Genomic DNA, 14,870 nt, shown 5'->3' on the forward strand with positions numbered 1-14,870 from the left:
GTCTTGCCCTAAAGGAGGCCGAGTTAGCCTTTCTGTCGTGCTTCATTCTAAACCGGGATGCGTGGGGTCTCGGTCGTTCCTCGCGCAGCGGGCCGTGCGGTTTCTAGGCAGGGGCCACACCGCCCGAGAGACGCTTCAGCGGCTGTGGTGAGTCTGCTCTGGGCCCAGGGGCCCCTCTCCCAGACCGTCCTGCTGGCGCTCTCCGGCCTCACCCGTCCATCCTTCCATCCGTCCGTCCGTGCGCCCGTCCGGCCCGGCTTCCGGCACCGGCCGAGCCCGAGCGCCCCCGTGTTGGGTCAGCGTGAGGGCCGTCGGGCACCTGGACGGACTTCCGTTAGAAATAGCGACGTGCGGGCCAGATAGGGTCCCACAGGTCCGAGATGCCCCATTTTACTGAATTCTTAGACTTCTAGTCGGCCTTCCTCTGACCGCCTTGTTCTTTACGGTTACTGACTTTCTGACGAGTTTTTCAGAAAAAGTTTTAACTGTATTTTTCTCACTTCTTAATAGAGGCCTGGGATGTTCAGCCTGACTTGGTAAAAGAAAAAAATTGTATTTTTAATAAAACATGAATCATGTTGGTAAAAAAAAAATTGGGAGTGGGTGATTATGTTCCTCAGAATTTGTTCGGCGAATTCGGTCTAGAGTGTTCTCTGGGGCAAGGGAAGCTTAACCTGCAATAATTTAGTCCCGGTGTAAGTACCAGAACACTTCCCAGAAATGTGGATTATGTTCTGGGCAGGAGTCAGGGGTCAGTAGCTTCCAAAAAGCTTTCATGTTTCCCTACAGAAATACCTTTATCACCGGAGCGTTCTGGTAGAGTTTTAATACTGTAGTTTTTTTTTATCGGGGTTTTAAAACAGTTAATTTTTAATCCTGCTGCTCGGGGATTGAATCAGATTGGAGAACCGACTCTGACCACGTGTTACTACAAAGAAATACACGGCCGTTTACAGGGGACCCAGTGCTTTCTTAAGAAAGTGACATGTCTCATTGGGGCGCCTGGGTGGCTCGGTCAGTTAAGCGTCCGACTTCGGCTCAGGTCATGATCTCGCGGTCCGTGAGTTCGAGCCCCGCGTCGGGCTCTGTGCCGACAGCTCGGAGCCTGGAGCCTGTTTCAGATTCTGTGTCTCCCTCTCCCTCTGCCCCTCCCCTGCTTGTGTTCTCTCTCTCTGTCTCTCTCTCCCTCAGAAATAAATAAACATTAAAAAGAGTTCGGGTGGGGAAAGGGATGCCGTCTGAACACAGGTGGAGATTTATTAGCACGGTGCACTTGAAGGTGGCTAACGCATTAAATGTCCACCCCCAGGGTAAATCTTAGTATTCAGGTGAGGGAGGCGTGAGGGAGGGAGTCCGCGAGAGGGCAGAGCTGGGTCCTCGTCGGCACAGACTGCTTTGGTGAGGTCCTCAAGTCGGCATGCTCCCTCCACCTTCCGGCAACATGTGCTACAGGCATAAAGTCTTAGCCCTTTCCCCCTTCCTCGGGGTCGGGGTTCAGGGGACCCGAGTCCAGATCCTGCTCCGTCTAACACGAGTCACAGGCAGAGACTATACGCCAGGAGCGGTGGTCACACGGGAAACTTGATCTGGGCAACTCAGAGACGGAGGGGAAGAACCTCCAAGGCCGGGACTCCCCGCGCAGAGATGAGCGGGTTCTTTTCATTTGGGGTCCAGCGAGGGGAGCCTTGTCACTGCAGGTAGAGGGAGGCATGAGGTTGTGCGGGCATAGGGCATAAGCTTGAAAAGCCCGAGCTGCCAGGCGGACACTTTAACATTATGATGAAGGAGAGGACACTTGTGTGTGTGGGGGGGGGGGGGGGGCACACCCCCCGAGCCGGGATCTTGGGCTCCTCTCCAGTGAGGATGCGGGGCCTTGCTTCCTTTTGAAACAGCAGTGGGGTTTACCACGCACTTATCTCTGAGAAGTGACAACTATGCTACAGGCTAGTGAGTTTCTGCCTTCTCTTTATTACCTTGAAATCCTCATCCGCTGAGGTTTTTGCATTTCTTTGCGATTCTGACGCCACCTAGGAAGTTCTGCTAGAAGCGGCTTGGACAAGTAGGGCTCCGATCACTGAGCCTGGCTGGGCCCCTGAAATGACCTCTCGGGTCCTGAGAGCTCTCTTTTTCGGGGACCCTCGTTCCCACTCCCAGCTTCCTGGCTCCAGAACAGTGCCAGGCGGGCCATCAGAACTGGGGGCACGCCCGGTGGGGGTATATGCCGGCGGGGGGTGGTGCACACCCAAGGTAGAGCGCATGTGGGATGCACGCGGGGGAAGAGGATATGCGTGCCAGAGGAGGGGGCTGCACACAAGGGTGCATGCTGGGGAAGGGGGATGCAGGCTGGGGGGAAACACGCCGACGGGGTGGTACACGCTGAGGAAGGGGGGAGACACAGTGGGGTGCATGCGAGGGAGATGCACTCCGAGAGGGGGTGCACTCGGAGGAGGGAGGTGCAGCTCGGGAGGTGCGCGTTGCGGGAGAGGGGTGCACAAGAGGAGGTGCATGCCGGGGAAGGGGGTGCACGCGGGGTGGTATACGCTGGGGAGAGGGGTGCACGGGGCGGGAACGCACGCGAGGGGAGTGCACGCGGGAAGGTGCACGCCGGGGTTGAGGGTGTGCATGCCGGGGGAGGGGAGTGCACGCTGAAGGGGGGGTGTCGTAGCAATTCAGAGGGCCCGCCCTGGAGCTAAGCGGCCCGCGGGGCGGAGCGGCGGGGCGGAGCGGCGGGGCGGGCGGGAAGATCAGGTCCGGGCAGCCGCGCTGACCTCGGGGACCCAGGCCCGCGGGTCGCACCGCAGGCCGCCAGCAGAGGGCGCCGCGCAGCCCGGCGCCTCGGGCCCGCACTGCGCCGGGGCGGAAGCGCTCCCGGCGGGGGCGGGACTTCCTGCGGCGCGCGGGCGGGGATCTCGGCCGGGGTCGCCCTTCGCACCCGCACGTGTCCGCCGCCGCCGCGATGCTCCCTCTGCTGCGCCGCGTGCCCCGCGCGCTGGGCTCCGCCGTCGCCGGGCTCCGCGCCGCGCCCGTCCCGCCAACCCGGCCGCTGCTGCAGCCCGCGCCCCGGCCGTGCGTGCGGCCTTTCGGGCTGTTCCGACTGCGCGCCAGCCTCCTGCTCCCCCGCGGGCCCTGCAGCTGCGGCTGCGGCGCGCTGCACACCCAGGGTGAGGCTCGGGGTCGGGGGTCAGGGCTGGGGCGAGGGGGGCGTGGGGTCGGGGGTCAGGCGGCGACAAGTTGGAGGTAAGGGCTGGGGGGAGTCGCGAGGGGTCGGAGGTCAGGGCTAGGGGGTTAGGGGACGAGGGGGTCGGGGGGTGGAGGCTGGGGGACCAGTAGGCAAGGGGGTGGGGTGAGGGCCAAGGGGTCAAGGGTCGGGGGTCCCAGGGTCATGGCTCGCGGGGGTCAAAGGTTGAGTACCGACGGGTCAGGCCGGGGCTGGGCGGTCAGGGCTGGGGGTCGAGGGGCTGGGGTCAGGGCCGGTGACCCACGGGGCGGGGGGCGGGGGATGTTCTCCTCTGCTGTGGGTCCTGGGCACCCAGTCCGGCGCATTCCCCCACTGGTGGGTGACCAGCGGGTTGAACCCGTGTTCCTCCCCCCACGGGTGGGGATAGATGTGATTAAACCCTGCGGGCGGCTTTGTCTGAGCCTCCGAGATGGACCGTTGGGGAGCCCGGGGGTCAGGGGTTCCAGGTGTGGTCAAGCCTGGCAAAATCGTTTTCCTAGAGTCTAGGTCAGCTTCCTGGTGAAGTGTTTCCAGCATTTTTACAGATGGGGAAACTGAGGCGTCACGGGTGGGAATTGGACCCCGTTTGTAGAGCCCGGTTGGCAGCAGCACAAGGATCAGAAACGATCCCAGGTCTAGGTTTCCGGCTGCAGTAACCCCAGGTCTCGGGTTTTAGACGGACTGGTTCTTTTTCTGTGTCTTACGGACTCTTAACCGTAGGAGACAAAGCTTTCGTCGAGTTCCTGAACGACGAGATTAAGGAGGAGAAGAAGATCCAGAAGCACGGGTCCCTCCCCAAGATGTCTGGGGGCTGGGAGCTGGAAGTGAACGGGACAGAAGCCACGTTAGTGCGGAAAGTGGCTGGAGAAAAGTAAGTGCGGGGGCCTGGGGTCCGGGGAAGCGCCCCCCGAGTGGGCCTGCCCGGTGCTGCGTTCATCGGGACCGTGAGGGAGCCGCACAGCAGTTGGCAGCCGGAGGCCCGCGGGCCTGGGGGGCCGGCTGTCCTTCCTGCTGAGGCTGGGCGCGCAGACCCCGACTGCCCAGGGCGCTGGCCGCCGCCTCCGCGGGCTCTGGCTGAGGATCGGGGTCCCTGCGCCCTGAACGCAAACTTTGTGCCTCGCCTGTAGGACAGGATACGGTGCAGTGAGTGTGGCCACCAGGAAGGTGGGGGGCTCTCCGCCCAGTTCAGATGTGTGACCCCCCTCCCGTTCTGAGTCCACTTTCGTACGTGTTGTAAAGGAGGGTTCTGATTCTTGGGTTTTTCTGCCTAGAGTGGGTCCTGTCCCCTAGGGTCAGCGGTGTGCTCTGTGACGTCACCAAAACCGTTTTCCTGGGGCGAGTGGAGTCGCAGCCGGTTTGGGGTCTTTCTACATAAGGTTCTCGTGAATAGAAGCATTTCTGTGCCCAGGGGCTCACCTGGGTCAGCGCTCGGGCGGGTCAGACAGGTCTTGTGGCTGAACGTCCAGCCGGCCCTCCTGCAGGAGGGGGCTTCTGCAGCTCCAGGGGGTGGCGGGTGAGCCATACAGCTTCTGCGGTCCCCTCGCTGCGGTTTCCACTTGAGGCTCGGGGCCTGATTTGTCAGGTGAGGAGGATCCTTGCGCCTTAAAGTTGTCAGGAACTGGGTGTTTCTGGCCTGGTGTGTGAGTGAAACTTGCACTGCTGTTTTTTTTTTTATTTTATTTTTTTTTTAAGTTTGTTTATCTTGAGAGAGAGAACTGAGCAGCTGAGCAGGGGAGGGGCAGAGAGAGAGGGAGACCAGAATCTGAAGCAGGCTCCAGGCTCTGAGCCCTACCTGGGGCTCAAATTCATGAACCGGACCTTGAGATCATGACCAGAGCAGAAATTGAGTCAGACTATTAACTGACTGAGCCCCCCAGGCTTCTCTTGGTCCTTAGCCTCAGGCCGCTCTGCTCTGTCCCCCCGCCCCCCAGCTCCTTAGGGGTAGCTTTCCCCAGAGGCTTCTCTGCCATCCCAGCTCTTTCTCAGTCACTGCCACCGGAGGGCGCCCGGGGCAAGAGCAGGGTGGGCGGAGGCCCTGGGGAGATAACCAGTGGGTGTGGCCCTGGGGCGCCACCCGAAGGGGCCCACACAGGACTGGATCTGGTGGAGATAAAGGGGGGCCAGTCTGGGCCCATTAGTTTGACTTCCAGCAGCTGACGCGTAGAGGGCACAGTCACGGCTGCTAAGTCCATCTTGGGGCCGGAGCCACCCGGCTGTTCAGGAAACTGTACGGTCAAGTCCGTAGCATCAGAGACATTGTTTCCGTCGGCATTTTTAACTGTATCACAGCTCGGCACTTTACTCAGTTAAATACCGAGTGAAAACAGCCCTTCCTGAGGTTTGTCTCGCTTCTGTAGGATCACAGTGACGTTCAACATTAACAACAGCATCCCGCCGACATTTGCTGGGGAGGAGGAGCCCTCCCAGGGGCAGAAGGCGGAAGAACAGGAGGTGAGCAGGGGATCTGAATGCTGACAGGTCATTCCAGGGCCTCGGGGAAGGAACGTGTTGTGTTCTGATTCCTCCGCTGTGGGAAGGGAGGTGCGGGGAGGCAGGGGGCCTCTGTCCTCGGGGCTCTCCTCCCGGAGCAGCGCTCTCCGGCTGTAGCACCAGCACCGGGAGGCCCCCTTTCCTTCCCAGAACTCAGGAAGCTGCCCCCCTTCCCCCCCCCCCCCCCCCCCATAGGCTTACAGTGTGGCCTGTGTGCTCTTAATGGGAAGAAACGAGCCTCTTTTAAGCCTTCTCGCAATCGGGAGATGTTTGCAGTGTTTCCGAGCAAGGAATGTTCTGACGTTTCACAGGCTGGTGGTAAACACCAGCCACTGATCCAGGGTAGCAAAGCTGGGGTGTCAGAGATTGGGACACCTGACACTTTGGCACACGACCCCTCTTGGCCGGACCCGGATGTGCCCGGTCCTCAAACATCTTAAGAGGCCGTGTGCCTGGCTAGGAGCCGGCTAGTGTGAGGGTCACAGGGTCCCCGGACTTCCTGACTAAGCAGGTGTTGGACTCGTCTCATGACCAAGCACCGATTACGCCCCGCCCCACCGTGTGCTTCTGTCTCAGCCACCCCGACTGCGGTCCCCCGGTATCGGACGGCTCCCCGTCCAGTACAGAGGAAGACCTCGAAATGTCAGCGGGAAGGAGAGAGGTCGCGGGGGTCTGAGCCAGCTTTGCAGCCTGAGGATGGAAAACCGGGCCCCGGGGGAGGAGGTGAATTAACTTAGCTGGGGCCGTAATTCAGATTTAATTCTAAGCGTGGCAAGTTCTGTGAACAAGTAAGACGCTGACAGGTGCAAAGCCGCGCCAGCTGTGTGACCCCCTGCCCTCGAAGACCTCGTTTAGAAGTCCAGAAAGGACCGACTCAGGGACAGGGTAGCCCGGTCTCCCCAACGAGCTGGCGCGTGGCCTCAATGCCGTTAGCATTCCAGGCTGTTCACTTACGGGCACTAGCGCGTATCGTCTGAACGCGCCGACTGCCACCCCAGCCGTGGGCATCAGGGCCCCGCAGGGTGAGCTCTCCGGTCCTGGCAGCCGCCCCCCTGCCGGCACGGCACGCGCTGACTTGTTCTCGCTTCCCCAGCCCGAACTGACGTCCACTCCCAATTTCGTGGTGGAGGTTATAAAGAACGGCGGCAAGAAGGCCCTGGTTCTGGACTGCCACTATCCAGAAGATGAGGTGTGTAGGGTGGCGTGCCCGCCCCCCTGGGGACGGGGAGGGCCTCCAGGGACCTTCCTGGGCCCGTTCAGGGGCCAGAGAGCAGGGGAGGACGTGGGGGGTGAGGGCGGGTTAAAATCTGGCGACTCTCAAGCTGTTAATGGTCTGGTTTGTCCCAGAAGCCGCTTCACTTTCCCCAAATCCCGTGTCCTTTCAGGTGGGGCAGGAAGAGGAGGACGAGAGTGACATTTTCGCCATCAGAGAAGTGAGCTTTCAGTCGGTTGGCGAGTCTGAGTGGAAGGACACGAACTACACGCTCAACACGGACTCCCTGGACTGGGTGAGCCCCCGGGAAGGTGGGCGCGCCCTGGGCCCCGCGGGGCGAGCGTCCCGGTCCGGGGAGGGACACGCGGCATCTTGGTAGCGAGTGGCGTTTCCGTCTCCAGGCCTTATACGACCACCTGATGGACTTCCTGGCCGACCGGGGGGTGGACAACACTTTCGCCGATGAGCTGGTGGAGCTCAGCACGGCCCTGGAGCACCGGGAGTACATCACTTTTCTCGAAGACCTGAAGGGGTTCGTCAAGAGCCAGTAGGCCGGACCGGAGCAGACGTGGCACACCTGGCGTTTACGGCAGGCTTGGGCCAGGGGACAAGGCCACTCTGGAGCTAGACACGCGTGCTTGGAGACGGTTTTCGTGCTAATATCATGGAAAATAATTCAGATTTAAATTATTTCTGTTGCCCTCTCATTTCCTGTTCGTTGACTCCTCCTCTAGGCTCTGTCGCTCCTGGAATTTTGTATAAGAGAATGACGGACAATAAAATTGGTTTCGCTCCCCCGAGGTGTCCCGTCTTCTCTATCCCTTCCCTCAGCCTGAGTCACAGAACACCCGACAGCAGAGACGTTTGAAAATTTTAATACAAAATAAGTTATAAATTAAACGTTTCTATTTACAAGGCCCTTTGTCCGATGGAGCGAGTGGGGAGGTGTCCGGGCCGGTTCTAGAGGATCGCGGTCCAAGTGTCACAAGCCTGGAATGTGGACAGAACTCAGGGTGTGGTTCGGGTCTAATCAGCAGTGACAACTGTGCTGCAGGCCGTCAAGTCACCGGCTGGTTTGGGCGGTGTGGCGCCGGCACGGAGAGCCTGGCTCTGGGGCTGTGCTGGGGACCGCCCTCCCGCAGCCCCAGGACGACTGCCTTGGCCTTGGCTGCCAGCAGCAGCACGGCCACCTCCAGCTGAGATCAGATCCCAGAGACACTCAAACGCCCTCCCCCTTGGGACGGGGAAGCCAGAGGCCAGATTCGAGCCTCTGACAGCTGGTAGCTTTTGCGGCCACGCGGGGAGGTGAGGCTCCTCCCACTGAGCCTGGGCCTCAAACAGGCATGTGCCGCAGGGAGGTACAGACCACGCGTGCCCCCTGCGGGCAGAGCCCCAACTTGAGGCCCGGTAAGCATCGGAGTGAAAACGGGCTCCTGACTCCCTGACCGCTCGCCCGGCCACCATGCCACGGAGTCCCCAACCGCTTCCACAGGGGATACGCGTGACTTTCTGGGGTCTAGCGCCCTCCAGCCTGTGACCAGCCCGGACCGCTCGCACATCTCCTGCCTCCCGTGTCCTCGTGGCCACGCGTGACCTTTCGCAGCCCACAACCTGCGGCTTGGCCTCACACCCCACATCTAGGCCGAACCCCTCAGCCTGACCCCTCGGTCCTGGACTCCCCCTCACGTGAAGCCAGAGGCCTGGCGACCCGAGTTCCAGCGCTCCGGGCGCATGAACTCAACCCTGCTTCTGGCACCCTCCGGCCCCACGGCGGTCTCTCCCCACGGGAGGGCCGCGCTGGCAAGCTGTGCCCAGGAGGGCTGGCCTCGCCTCCGCCCGCCTTCCCTCTGCTCGGAGCTTCGGGGCCCTGACCCCACGGACCGGGGCCCGCGACGGCCACGCGCTGGGGTGCCGCGGGGTGCTCCCAGCCACTCCCTCCAGCCCACGGCTGGGGCTCACGTTCCCGCGCCATACGCCTCAGGTGGCTGGCTCGCCCACGTCCGCAAGGAGGCGGGGGCCGAAGCCACTTGACCTGCGCCCCCACCCCGACCTCAACCCGTTGCTGCAGACGCATCAGGCACCCGCCTACGTGCTGGGGCTGGGAGGACAGTGAAGGTGTGGGGTCGCCCTCAAGGACGAAGGCACGAGTGGCGTGGCGGAGACGCGGCATCAGGCACAGCGGGAGCCCAAGGACAGCAGGACTCGGGCTGCCACGGTGCACACGGCAGTGCTCAGTCACGGGTGCAACCAGCCTCGAGCGTCGGACGCAGAGCGGGAGCCCCCGGAGGCGCCTGGTCCGTGAGGGGCTGGAGCAGCCGGGGCGGCCGCCGGCCACTTACGCCTCACCCAGGGTCCTGCCCACCCCGCCTGCGGGAAAGCCGGTCCCCACCGGCCCGAGCCCCGAGCAGGGAACAGCGGAGGCCCTGGAACCAGAGACCCGGACTCCAGGGCCGGCTCGGTCTCCCTGGAGGACGAGCCTGACGCGAGCCCGCTTCCCACCCCCAGCAGTGGGGACACGTCCCCTCGTCACAGACGGAGCCCGCGGCCCAGCTGCCTCCCTCCCCACCGTCCAGCCCCCTCACAGGGGCACTTGTCTCCCCAGTGACCGACGCCCTCCTGCTTCCTCCTGCACAACGGACCCGGGCCGGCCTGTCTGGGTCTCGTGAGTGTGACAATGTCCGCTGACTCTGAGCCAGGCTCCCCGCTCCTGGGTGGCCTCTGTCCCCTCCCTTCCGGTAGCTTCAGCGGCTTCCATCTTCCTGGGCAAGTAAACCCCTCAGAGAACAAACTGCACTTTTAAACCCCTACCCGGTTCAAAAGAACACAGTTTAAAAGGAGATAAGAAGATAAACGTCTCCCTGTTTCTGAGCTGGGATTTCTCCCGGTGCGGGAAGAGAACCTACGACTGGCCCGCTCTCACCACGGGGTCCCCGGCAGGCTTACCAGGCAGCTCATGAGAAGAGTGGGCCTTTCTCCCGTCGCCTGTGTGACCGAAAATTCAGGCGTGTGGGCACAGTGTGCGCTGTGCGCGTTCACGCTGTCCTCTATGCAGGCGCGAAGCCTTTGCTCCGTCAACTCCGGAAACTAGGAAATAAAAAAGTTAAGCTACAACCCAATCCAGCTACCCCAGAGTCAACAGCTTGAAAATCAGTCCCCGTCAGGTAAGAGGTCACGGGAGCTAGGAAGACAAGCACACTCCCGGAAAGATCTGGAGCGCCGGGGCCCTTGTGTTTAGCAAATGGCTGCGGGGGATGGGGGGAGGGTGCAGAGCCGGCCACGCTCCAGCCTCCCAGCCGGGCCTGTGTGAGTAGGACGTGGGGCCGGGAGGGAGCCCCGGAGGCTCCCCGAGAAAGCGGGTCCGCGCGGAAAGAGGACACAGCCACCCGCGTGTGGAACTTACGTGATTGGAGAGGTACAGGCCACACGGACACGTGACCACGCCGTTGGCTACCCTCAGGTTGGACCTGGAAGCAGAGTCGGGGTCACAGACGACGGCGGCCAGCAGACCTCTCCAGACAAGCGGTGTCTGGCGGTGGGGCGGGGAGGTGCGCCACTCACCTGGGGGCGGGGGCGGGGGCGGGGGGGCCGATAACGCTGGAAACGTTTCGAAGACTTACTTTGTGCACACAGGACAGATGAGGGGGTTTGCTTCCCATTCAGCCAGTATGATGCTGAGACACCGCTCGTCGAACTGCAAGCTCTTCTCATACTCGCCGATGATGCTCCGCTCTGCGAGGCAAGGGGCAGCTGTGCGGGCCGGCCCCGCCCCCTCCCCGGCCGGCCCGCCTCCCCTGCCGCGGGCCACGCCCCGCCTCCCCCCAACCCCGGCCGGCCCCACCCCCACCCCACCTGCTCCCCCACCCCGCGCCGGCCGGCCGGCCTCCTTCGCCAGACCCCGACCCCGCCTCCACGCCAGGGGCCACTCCGAAGGCTTCATCCCAGGACAGGATAATTTCAGGCCAAATCATGCTACCAATCATAAGCCATTTACTGCTCTGTCAGGCTCCAACCTGTTGCCCCTCCCCTCCCGTCTGTCTGTCCTCCGTGAGCACCGGCGGGAAAGTGGTGAGGACAAGGGACAGGGACACAACGTTCACCCACCGCTCCAGAGGCTGCGGGAGCAGAGCGTGGTGGGTCAGGGCCCTGGGGGGCAGCTGGAGAGAGGGGACACTTACAGGGCACTTCCTGCCGTCGCCCAGCCCACCCTGCTGAGTGTGAAGTGCCCTGTTCTCCAGGTCTGTGTCCTGCACAATCTGTGTTCTTTCATGCGGCAAGCGGGCCACGACGCCCAGGACGTAGGTGGTAGGAAAGAGGGACAGAGGTGAAAGACGCCGGTCCCTGCTCTCGATGAGCTCACGGTCTAGGCTGCAGCGCAGGGGGTCAGCAAACCACAGCCCACGTCCGACTTTTCAAATAAAGTTACGTTGGGACGGAGCCGGGCTCGGTGTACTATTCCTCTGTAAACAGAAAGGAACCGCCACACAGAATAAACACGGGACCGCGTTCCACGGAACGGATGCTGCTTCCCGGCCGCACCCCGAGCTGCGCCCCCCGGGCGCGACACCACTGCCTTCTGTCTCAGGGTACCTTGTCCGCTAGCCACCAGGAGAAAACGACACCACGGAACGCAGAGTCTGAGCACAAGGCCCAGCGCCCAAAAGACTTATTCTCGGGCAGACAGCCGAGACTTGAAAGTCAAAACAGGGCCTTCTGACACCCGCCTGAAGCTAAAGTGGAGGCAGAATTAATCCTCTCTGAAAAGTGGGCAGCGGGGCGCCTGGGTGGCTCAGTCGGTTAAGCATCCGACTTGGCCTCAGATCACGATCTCACGGTTGGTGAGTTCGAGCCCCACATCAGGCTCTCAGCTGTCAGCTCAGAGCCTGCTTCAGATCCTCTGTCCCCCTCTCTCTGCCCCTCCTCTTTCTCTCTCCAAAATACACAAACGTTGCGTTAGCATAGGGACGAGCAGGTGGAAGGATGACCCCAGGGCACACCTTGGTCGGCCAGCTCCTGCTGGATCTCCTCGAGCACAGCCAGGTCCAAGGGCTCCTCCAACTGCAAGAGAAAGTGGGCTCGTGAGGCTTCAAGTCCTAATCAGCCAGCAGGCCCCAGCCCGACTCCTACGTGGAGGCTGGCTTGAAGTCAGCTGTCACTGAGGAAACCGGTCCAGTCCTTCTGCAGGATTTAGCGATGATGTGGTAACACGGTCACGCCAAGAAGCCATCAACGAGCCACTGAACCCCCAGTGACAAAATAATGGTCCCAAATCTGGGGGGAGACAGCCTAGGGCAGCAGCTAAGTATTTGTTCTGCCAAAGCCAAGTAAGTGCCGGAAAGTTCTGAACCTCTGTAAACCTCACCTCGGGCCTCTGTGAAGCGGGAATAAACCTACTTGAAAGAGCTCCTGTGACGCCGACGGTTACTCAGACACGGGGCGAGCGCTGGCGCACGTGGAAATCACCCAACAGTGCGTCATCGCTACAGACAGCCCCGATGTTTCCCAGGCAGCGTACTGGCATTTTCTCACGTTGCTTGGCCAGCGCTACCTTCTTCGTGGCACGAAGGTGAAGCGAAGCTCAGGGCACAGGAGAGGTGAGAGTGCAGAGCAAAACCAGGGCCGGGATTCCAGAACCACGGACCTCCAAGCCAGCGATCTTCCTGGTACGCGGTAACCGGTTTCCTGTCTGCACCCAGCCCCCCCACTCTGGCTGAGATTAGGATCAGAAAGCTCCGGGACCCTCTACAGGAGAGAGCCTCCTGGCCCTTGCCTGCCGAATCAAAATCTCCAGGGGAGGGGAGCCGAGCAGTGGAATTTCTTTCTTTTTAGTTTCATGAGATGCAGTGACACAGCACACTGACAGTCTGGGGCTCGTGAACCAGGAATCCAGAAGAGTCTAACGTTCAAGGTGGAGGAGCCTGGGTTAAGGGTAGTTCGAAAGCTGAGCGGGGGCTGGCGGACGGCGGGGTCAGAGGACTTGGGGAAACAGGGAGAGAGGACACCCGGCGGTCCTGTGCTGTAGCCCCTCCCCGAAAACACACACCCCAGCCTGACCTGAGCCGAGGCCTCTGGACGGCCCTCCACCGACCGCAACGCACTCCACTCCTCTTCCATCACTTCGTGCACCAGAAGGGTGCTCTGAGCGCTCCCTGGCACACCGCCTCCTGCCTGGCGGTATCTGTTCAGGAGCCTGTCCCGGCTGTTTCTCATTCTCTCCAGGCATCCCTTGGAAGGAAAAAGACGGGGAGCAGTTCCGTTAAAAAAAAAAACAATTCCTGGGGCGCCTGGGTGGCTCAGTCGGTTAGGCGTCCGGCTTCAGCTCAGGTCATGATCTTGAGGTTCATGGGTTCACGCCCCGCGTCCGGCTCCGCGCTGGCAGCTCGGAGCCTGGAGCCTGCTTCTGATTCTGTGTCTCCCTCTCTTTCTGGCCCTCCCCCTCTGACACTCTGTCTCTCAAAAACGAAATAAACATTAAAAAAAAAATTCTTAAGACTAGGTGTTGAGACATTAAAGGAAATTTACAGACAGGAAATGTTCGGCTGTAACCTTAATTATTATTTCTGCGTATTCCTCTCCAGCCCTTATCCACACACAGACAGATGGAATCACAATGCTTTGCTTACGGAGCCCAGATCGGCATATTTCACAGCCTGTCTTCAATGCCGGCGTCCTGACTCCCACATCCCTGCCGCTCTAGCTACGGCGATGATAGCCGCCTTCCCGGACACGTTTCTCAACGCGGGACGATTTTTAGCCCCCAGGGCACATTTGGCAATGCCTGAAGACATTTTTTGTTGTCACTTGAATTGTGGGGCTACCGCATCTAGCGGGTGGAGGCCAGGGACGCTGCGAAACATTCCACACTGCGGGGAACAGCGCCCCCAGCAACGCAGACCTGTCTTCCTCAAAACGTCCACAGCCCAGGTTGACAAGCCTCTGCTATTAGCGTCATTTCTAGCATCCCAGTATTTTCCTAGAATACAGGATTTCTACTCCTTTCTGGAAAGGTGGACCACATGACGGGAAGCATGCTGATGTCAGAATAGGTCACAAGTTAGGCAGGCGCACGTCCCTGCTGAGGCACAGTTACGGAGACGCAGAAGCCAAGTGTGGAGCAGAAACAGGCATCTTTTCCAAGTACTTGACTCCCCTCTGGCGAGGAACGGAGGGAAGCCGAGCGCCTCCCTGGCGCCCACCCACCGCCCCCAGCAGGCGGTGCTGGGACGAGGCCGGCTCGCCAAGACCCCGCACGCAGGGTCCAGAAACCCCGAGAGCGCCCGGCTCGGTCCAGTCCCGCTCAGGTCCAGCTCCAGGTCCAGGTCCCCCGCCACCGCCCGGCGCTCGGGGACCTGCCTTGCCCGGCACGCGGGAGGGCGGCTCCCCGGACGGAGTAGGGGTAACGGCGGCGCGGACGAGGCTTCCCAAGCCCCACGCCCACCTGCCGAAAAGCCTCTTTCCAGGACGGCGAACCCGTCGCCTTGTATAGCGAGCGGCGCCCCGAGCCCGGCGCCTCGGCCATCTCCTCTCCGCGCGAGTCGCCGCCAGGAAGTCCCGCCCCTGGGGGCGCGCAGAGCCCTGGGAATTGTAGTTTCCGGGCTCTCGGAGCTCTGGCTCTCGGGGAGTTCCGGGAAGGGCAGTCTCCTCGGCCTACCCCTCCCGGAGACACAGTTGAGGGCGACCCCGAGTAGTGGCATTTGTGAGGTCAGCCCAACCCGGGCTGAGGGAGGTAGATCCTGAGGGATGGCTAGGCTCAGCCAGGCGGAGGTGTCCAGCCAGCAATAAGAGACAGTCTCCGGCCGCGGCCCGGGGACTGGCCTTCCCGCAGCTGCGGAGCCGTCTCTGCGGCCCCGACTACACGCCCGCCGGGCGCGCAGCCCTCCCTTTGGCCCCGCAGCCCTCCCTTTGGCCCCGCCCCCGTGGACGCGTGCTTCCGGCCTGCCTGCTCGGTGATTG

The 14,870-nt window shown here is 61.6% G+C and overlaps 2 protein-coding genes across 4 annotated transcripts; one reads left to right on the forward strand and one right to left on the reverse strand.

Annotated features, from left to right (window-relative positions):
- The first annotated feature begins 2,861 nt into the window (after window positions 1–2,861).
- C1QBP (complement C1q binding protein) lies at window positions 2,862–7,720 on the forward strand. Its single transcript, XM_060647623.3, has 6 exons — window positions 2,862–3,161; window positions 3,938–4,088; window positions 5,575–5,668; window positions 6,801–6,896; window positions 7,093–7,215; window positions 7,322–7,720. The coding sequence occupies exons 1-6, from the start codon at window positions 2,957–2,959 to the stop codon at window positions 7,469–7,471; spliced, it is 819 nt and encodes a 272-aa protein (XP_060503606.2). The 5' UTR covers window positions 2,862–2,956; the 3' UTR covers window positions 7,472–7,720.
- A 59-nt stretch (window positions 7,721–7,779) lies between these two features.
- RPAIN (RPA interacting protein) lies at window positions 7,780–14,803 on the reverse strand. 3 transcript variants are annotated; one of them, XM_060647624.3, is made up of 7 exons: window positions 14,356–14,803; window positions 12,972–13,142; window positions 11,915–11,975; window positions 10,538–10,649; window positions 10,321–10,384; window positions 9,864–10,004; window positions 7,780–7,910 (listed from the first exon to the last, which is right to left on the reverse strand). In XM_060647624.3, exons 1-7 carry the CDS (start codon window positions 14,434–14,436, stop codon window positions 7,881–7,883), a joined length of 660 nt encoding a protein of 219 aa, XP_060503607.1. In that variant the 5' UTR covers window positions 14,437–14,803; the 3' UTR covers window positions 7,780–7,880. The 3 variants fall into 3 exon arrangements, with proteins under 3 accessions (XP_060503607.1, XP_060503608.1, XP_060503609.1); XM_060647625.3 differs by lacking the exon at window positions 14,356–14,803 and adding an exon at window positions 13,813–14,349; XM_060647626.3 differs by lacking the exons at window positions 7,780–7,910; window positions 9,864–10,004; window positions 10,321–10,384; window positions 10,538–10,649 and adding an exon at window positions 10,820–11,377.
- Window positions 14,804–14,870: the final 67 nt, after the last annotated feature.

Source organism: Panthera onca, chromosome E1, assembly GCF_046562875.1.
Source record: "Panthera onca isolate mPanOnc1 chromosome E1, mPanOnc1 haplotype 2, whole genome shotgun sequence".
Lineage (NCBI taxonomy): Eukaryota > Metazoa > Chordata > Mammalia > Carnivora > Felidae > Panthera > Panthera onca.